General features: G+C 38.9%; 1 protein-coding gene across 3 annotated transcripts; it reads right to left on the bottom strand.

Moving 5' to 3' along the window:
• Positions 1-244: 244 nt before the first annotated feature.
• Positions 245-5128, bottom strand: LOC127508141 (nuclear factor 7, ovary-like). 3 transcript variants are annotated; one of them, XM_051885820.1, is made up of 6 exons: positions 4518-5128; positions 4345-4440; positions 3880-4110; positions 3780-3802; positions 3523-3698; positions 245-1284 (listed from the first exon to the last, which is right to left on the bottom strand). In XM_051885820.1, exons 1-6 carry the CDS (start codon positions 4911-4913, stop codon positions 794-796), a joined length of 1413 nt encoding a protein of 470 aa, XP_051741780.1. In that variant the 5' UTR covers positions 4914-5128; the 3' UTR covers positions 245-793. The 3 variants fall into 3 exon arrangements, with proteins under 3 accessions (XP_051741780.1, XP_051741782.1, XP_051741783.1); XM_051885822.1 differs by having other exon boundaries at positions 3580-3698; positions 4518-5122; XM_051885823.1 differs by having other exon boundaries at positions 4640-4894.
• Positions 5129-7285: the final 2157 nt, after the last annotated feature.

The following is a 7285-nucleotide window of genomic DNA, read 5'->3' as shown; positions in this document are numbered from 1 at the left end:
TATAAATGTGGCCTATTGTAATGAGACTGATCTTAATTGATTCTGTGGGTCATGTTGAGAACATCGATGCCAATTTTGCCATAGTCAGCCAATCTTCCTGTCTGCCATTATGATATTCTTTAAAATCATATTTCTTTGAACTACTTCTAGAAGGTTTGTCCAATTTTCACCAAAATTGAATCATATAATCTTCAGCCCATGCCGGCAAAAAGGTATGCCTCAGAACAAATGATCAGATTAAGTGTTTATATTTCATTGAACTTTATTGTGGATCAGCAAGAACCTTTTACATCCATTTACTTAAATCAACAAATGATCATTTCAACCTTAGAACAGAAATAAACAATTATTCATCAAGAACAAAAACTAAAAAAAGTGTTGAATGAACTCTTTCAGTGGTACAATACTAGAAAAATATGATATTATAATGTAAGTAGACTTTCATGTTGGCTTGAGAAAGTCTATCCTTTTGAAAGTCTGAATGATTTAAGTGTGAAGGTTTTGAGTCCATGCTGTCTCTCAGACACACAAACACACACACACATCACTATACAGTTGATAGGGTGTTCTTGTGTGCTTTCCAGGGTGTTGCTACATGGTTGCTAGGGTGTTCTGGGTGGTTGCTAGGCAGTTACTATACTGTTATGGGTGGAGATTCATGACACATCATTTTAAAAAGATGAATAAATGTACTTGTATTCTGATCTGATATTCAGATCAACAGCACTCTTACTCGTGTGATCTGGATTAAACATGATGAAAGCAGGAAGATCCAGACCTACAGGAGTAACGATTACTGACTATTAACCGCTAAGATCCTCAGAGATCCATCATAACAACTGAAGAATGGAAAGAGTGTGTCAGTGAAGGTGGTTGTGAATGTGTGTAGATGTGTGTTAGTTACAGGATCAGAGAATGACACCGTTCCTCTGTCATAGTCCAGATTCACTCTTACACGATCAAGTTTACGTTTAACAAGAAAACCAGAACCTACAGTCCATCCATATGTCACACACCAAACATCAGTGTCAAATAAATCCTGTCCCTTCCTCTGGTTTGATGCTGTAGTTACTCCAAGAATCCAGTATTTACTCTCTTTAACCTCCACATCCCAGCAGTGTGTTCCTGAGTTAAACCCCTCTGAACCCAGAACACACTCATAATGGTCAAATCTCTCTGGATTATCAGGAAGAGGTCGTTTGTTCCCATTGAATCTCAGACAGTTGAGATCATCAGACAGGATGAGACGTGGATTCGTAGTGTTTGGATCCAGAATGACAGGAGCTGATGAGACACAATCAACAGATGCTTTTATTCTGATGTTCATATAATGATCAAGAGTGAACCAACACAGATTATTATGAATTATGACACTCGTCCTGTTGATCAAACACATCAGACATGTTCCTCTGATCACTGTCAGTGCTGTTATTACACTGAACAAAATTATAACCGCAACACTTTTGTTTTTGCCCCCATTTTTCATGAGCTGAACTCAAAGATCTAAGACTTTTTCTATGTACACAAAAGGCCTATTTCTCTCAAATATTGTTCACAAATCTGTCTAAATCTGTGTTAGTGAGCACTTCTCCTTTGCTGAGATAATCCATCCACCTCACAGGTGTGGCATATCAAGATGCTGATTAGACAGCATGATTATTGCACAGGTGTGCCTTAGGCTGGCCACAATAAAATGCCACGGATGTCGCAAGTTTAGAGGGAGCGTGCAATTGGCATGCTGACTGCAGGAATGTCCACCAGAGCTGTTGCCCATGAATTGAATGTTCATTTCTCTACCATAAGCCGTCTCCAAAGGAGTTTTTTTAGAGAATTTGGCAGTACATCCATCCGGCCTCGCAGACCATGTGTAACCACACCAGTCCAGGACCTCCACATCCAGTATCTTCACCTCCAAGATCGTCTGAGACCAGCCACCCGGACAGCTGCTGCAACAATCGGTTTGCATAACCAAAGAATTTCTGCACAAACTGTCAGAAACCGTCTCAGGGAAGCTCATCTGCATGCTCTTCGTCCTCATCGGGGTCTCGACCTGACTGCAGTTCGTCGTCGTAACCGACTTGAGTGGGCAAATGCTCACATTCGATGGCGTCCGGCACTTTGGAGAGGTGTTCTCTTCACGGATGAATCCCGGTTTTCACCGTACAGGGCAGATGGCAGACAGCGTGTATGGTGTCGTGTGGGTGAGCGGTTTGCTGATGTCAACGCTGTGGATCGAGTGGCCCATGGTGGCGGTGGGGTTATGGTATGGGCTGCCGTATGTTATGGACAACAAACACAGGTGCATTTTATTGATGGCATTTTGAATGCACAGAGATACCGTGACGAGATCCTGAGGCCCATTGTTGTGCCATTCATCCACGACCATCACCTCATGTTGCAGCATGATAATGCACGGCCCCATGTTGCAAGGATCTGTACACAATTCCTGGAAGCTGAAAACATCCCAGTTCTTGCATGGCCAGCATACTCACCGGACATGTCACCCATTGAGCATGTTTGGGATGCTCTGGATCGGCGAATACGACAGCGTGATCCAGTTCCTGCCAATATCAAGCAACTTCGCACAGCCATTGAAGAGGAGTGGACCAACAATCCACAGGTCACAATCAACAACCTGATCAACTCTATGCGAAGGAGATGTGTTGCATTGTGTGAGCCAAATGGTGGTCAGACCAGATACTGACTGGTTTTCGGCCCCCCAATACAGTAAAACTGCACATTTTAGAATGGCCTTTTATTGTGGCCAGCCTAAGGCACACCTGTGCAATAATCATGCTGTCTAATCAGCATCTTGATATGCCACACCTGTGAGGTAGATGGACTATCTCGGCAAAGGAGAAGTGCTCACTAACACAGATTTAGACAGATTTGTGAACAATACTTGAGAGAAATAGGCCTTTTGTGTACATAGAAAAAGTCTTAGATCTTTGAGTTCAACTCTTGAAAAATGGGGGCAAAAACAAAAGTGTTGCATTTATAATTTTGTTCAATGTAGTTTCACACTCATTTTCATCATCAACTACAAACATTAAATGTGTGATTCAGACATTTGTGTCCATCAAGAGAAACTGATCCTTTGGGAAAGTTAAAATAGCAATAAATCAATGAGATCTGATGAGATTTATGTTGTTGATGGAAAAACTGTAAGTGTGTGTCTGATCTTCAGCAGCATCTGATCATCTTCATTTTATTGCCTCATATAGTCTGTGTAGTTTATTCTTACTGTCTGTTGTGTTTGAGTTATGTTGGCTTGTGAAATTAATACTATTAATCTGAGACTACATTTTCTAGTTGTAACTCCTCCTAACAATTACCAAACTTGGCTCAGACCTTTAGACCTTATCTTTTATAACTGATCAGACTCACGCTTTTCCTAAAAATGACGATCAAAATGGAATGTTCAAAAGAGCCAAAACTGTTCAAACTCCAACTGACAAAAATTTAAATCTATCTATCTATCTATCTATCTATCTATCTACCTATCTATCTATCATGAAGCACCTTTAGCTCTCCACCCATCCATCATTTCCAGCTCAGATCTTCTGCAGTCAGACTCACTGTTTTGGACGATGTCCTGCATCTTCTTCCAGACTCTGAACGGCAGGTTGCCCAAGTAACGTGGCACATGAATCAAAGCTCCAGAAGCCATCTGTGGATCCGGCTGTGAGCTCTGGACTCTGAAAGAACATTCAGGAGTCAGAACTGCAGTGGCTTTGGATCAGAACCAGAGAGACCAGAGACAGGAGCAGATCACTCACCTTTCCTTTGAGACTGGAAACTCCTGCAGAACAAACACACCATTTATCATCAAGAACTCAATCAATGAACCAATGATCAACCAATGATCTGAAATCAGACCTTCAGAAAGCAGACGTCATTGGCTTTCATCATCTCCTCCATGTCTTTGATTGTGTGTGAAAGAGCTGAGATGTGTCTGTTCATCTCCTCCAGCTTCTCCTTCATCATCTGCTCCTTCTGCTCCTCTTCTTCCCTCAGTGCAGTGATTGTAGCTTCTTCTTCATCTCTGAGAAACTGATGAAGCTTCTCAAACTGCTGTTTAATCTGACGCTCTGTGTGCTCAGCTTGAGACTGAAATCAAATCACATTCACTTCAATCATCTCAATCGACACACATCAACACTTCACATCATTAATACCAGAGATAAACTCAGATACTGACATATAACAGATCCAGAAGCAGATTGATGCTCGACATTTACAGAAATAATAAACTGGAATCCATTATATTAAATATATCAGATCATAACTGTATATAGTGATCCTACAGCTGTAATGAAAATGACTCTGATTCTGTTTCCTCACCTTGATGTGTTGAACTGTTTTCTCAAACTCTCCTTTCATTTCTTCATTGTGTTGAAGTTTCTTCTGTAAGGACTTCAGTGCTGTATTGAGATCCTCCTAGAATAGAACAAAAACACAGAAAATACATAAAGTAATTATCCCTTTACATGTGAAACAAGACACATTTGTCTTACCTTATATAATGAAACGACTTCACTGATGGTTCTGAATTTATGATTGTCGTGTTTTTGTGAATTCATACACTCTAAACACACAGGCTGTTTGTCCTCCAGACAGAAGAGTTTGAGTTTCTCACTGTGTAAACTGCAGATCTCCTCAGATCCTGATGAACGCCTCTCATTTCTCTCCTTCAGGAACGACTCACACAAGTTTTTTAATGCAAGATTAGCAGGAGGTTCAGTTTTTGAGGATCTTCTCCTGCAGACAGGACACTCCTGAGTTTTCTTGGTTCTCCAGAACTGTTGAAGACACTCTTTACAGACACTGTGACTACATGATAGAAGAACAGGAGCCTTGAAGATTTCTTGACATACAGGACAAATATAATCATCTTCAGCTGCTGAAGCCATTTTCACTGTTTGAGCTCCAGCGATATTAACTTTACTTTAACTTCCTGAACGACAGTTTCAGAAATAACCACGAGAATCACAAAGATCTGCTGTCTGTTTAGAAACAAATGTCTCAAAAATTCTCTTAAGCATTTTTCTTCATTCTCCACTGATTGCTGATTCTTTATTGGTTTTGTTGAGACTTGGGTCAGCTTGACAGAAATGTGGAAATGAGTCAGTCTCTTCTTGGTTAGTGTTGTAAGAGGGTGGAGTTTCTGATCAGCTTTGGGTGTGTTCAAACAATATCAGGATTTCTTCAGGTTAAATTTTAACAAAATGCATTCAAAATTAAATGGCATTGTGTTTTACAAAAACTGTTTCATGAAATTGAAAACTGAGTCGAAGGCAGAGAATTAGTGTGTGGTTTTGCAGATTTGGTTTGTGGTTCTGGTGTGTGAGTGTCAGCTTTCAGAAATTGATTTTGTGTGTAAGCAGTTTAAAAAAAAAAAACTGTAATTACTTCTATGAGCTCATTGTTTCTACCTTAAATTAATACATTGTTTAAATTAATACACTGTTACCTAACTGCATGATTTGTATATAGTATCCCAGATAGCATGTAATCTTTGAAACAATGTTGAGTCAGTGTTGATTTCTCAATGCTAATTGCATTGAATTACCGTTACAAAGGGATGTTGCTTCAGTTTCACTCTTGCACCCTCAGTTACTGTTGAAGCAATGTTGAGATTTCAACCTCAAATCAATGGTAATATTGAAATGAACAAAAACAATCAATGGTAATATTGTTTGGTCAATGTTAATGTTGTTACGGTTGGTTGTTGTACAGATGAGGCGTTCACGGATATCCACAAAAGATAAGCATTTATTAACAAAGAAGGAGATCAACATAACCAATACACATATACTAATATTAGTTTAACATAAGAACAGACAAGGAGTGCAGGGAGTGAGTCCATAATAAAGGGAGTGCAGATGATGAAGTCCAGGTGCAGGTGTGGAAACACGAAGGATTATGGGTAATGGAGTCCAGGAACAGAGGGAACTGTGACAAATGTGATATTGATTGAACTGAAATATCAACATAAAATAATGTTCTGAACAACATTAATAGTTCAGCTGCACTTCAATGGTACGTCAACATATTTCTGTTTTTGAGAAAACCTTTAAAACATAAACGACACCTTTCCAGCAACTGAGTCAACAAAAGCATTACAACCTTTAAAAACAACATTACTTTATAGAAGTCTGTAACTACAAACGGACCAACGGTTCAGGTTTTCAAAATCTGGCTTACATCAGACTACTGCCTCTTTTCCTTTTGGTTCTCTGAAATCTGAAAAAGAAAGTATATTAACTTTGTTGAATGTGACTATGACAACTGAATTGACTTGCTCTTGAGTAACGTCAAGCTAAACACAATATGATTCAGTTTTTACATTTACTCTAGTTACCAACACTTCAATAACACTATGGGAAAGTGTCCAATCATTCCACACAAGTTTATCTTTATTTATTGATTTATTGTTTATTGATGGAGCTAAACTCCTCATGAAGAGGAATAAACACCTCTGAACTATGGCTCAGTTCATTCTCAGTGAAACTACATAGCATTCAAGTAACAAGTTTATCTTGTAGAATAAAAGAGCTTAGGTTTTTTTAATGAAAATTTCTTTAAAGCTGCAGATTCACCTTGTGTATTTTCTTTCCAAAGTATTGTCTTTTATGTGATTATACTTATGTTATACTAAATATTTTTAATTAAGTGTCAAATAAAGAGGATTGTTTACGCACATCTCTGCTTGTTCTTTCATTTGTTTGGAAAACCGGCAGTGAAAATGTACAATACTCTACATCTTAGGTGGCATAAGCCTCCGCTCACAATCACATGCAGCAGTTTTCCAAATTAGATTGGTCAGGTTGTTCATTTGGATTTTTAACTTGACTCACTTGTCTTTGAGGTTAAATTATATTTATTTTAATTGAAGTCACTTAAACCCAACACAACAGGAACTTTACATGCAAGTAGTAAGCTATATGGCAAGTACACATCACTTTACATTTTACATTTTAAATGGTTTTTACATTAGGGGTTATTTTGTAGCTAACCAGATCATATTCCTGCTGTGTATCGACTATTAAAATGACCAGAGAAACATTTTACCAAGAATATCAAAATACCGTTTTAGCTGGTCTCTCTCTCTAGTCAGATTCTCATTCATGAATATGAGCTGGTCTCTCTCATTGGTGAGGTTGTTAATCTTGGATATGAACTTCTGTCTGTCTCGAGTGAACGTGACACACGGCACTATGACTGCGGTCAGCAGAAGAACTCACTGCAGCTGCTCTGGAGCTTCTGATCTTCACACTCTCAG

This window comes from Ctenopharyngodon idella, chromosome 3 (genome assembly GCF_019924925.1).
Source record: "Ctenopharyngodon idella isolate HZGC_01 chromosome 3, HZGC01, whole genome shotgun sequence".
Taxonomy (NCBI): Eukaryota; Metazoa; Chordata; class Actinopteri; order Cypriniformes; family Xenocyprididae; genus Ctenopharyngodon; species Ctenopharyngodon idella.
The sequence above is the reverse complement of the archived record's forward strand: the minus strand, read 5'-3'. Positions and strand labels throughout refer to the sequence as shown.

Excerpts from the sequence above, each read along its gene's own strand:
- LOC127508141 (XM_051885820.1), bottom strand. The coding sequence starts at position 4,913 with ATGGCTTCAGCAGCTGAAGATGATTATATTTGTCCTGTATGTCAAGAA. Across the intron at positions 3,803-3,879 it reads ATGACGTCTGCTTTCTGAAG|GAGTTTCCAGTCTCAAAGGA; the intron begins GTCTGATTTCAG and ends TTTGTTCTGCAG. Across the intron at positions 1,285-3,522 it reads GGATGGGTGGAGAGCTAAAG|CTCCTGTCATTCTGGATCCA; the intron begins GTGCTTCATGAT and ends GTGTCTCATCAG.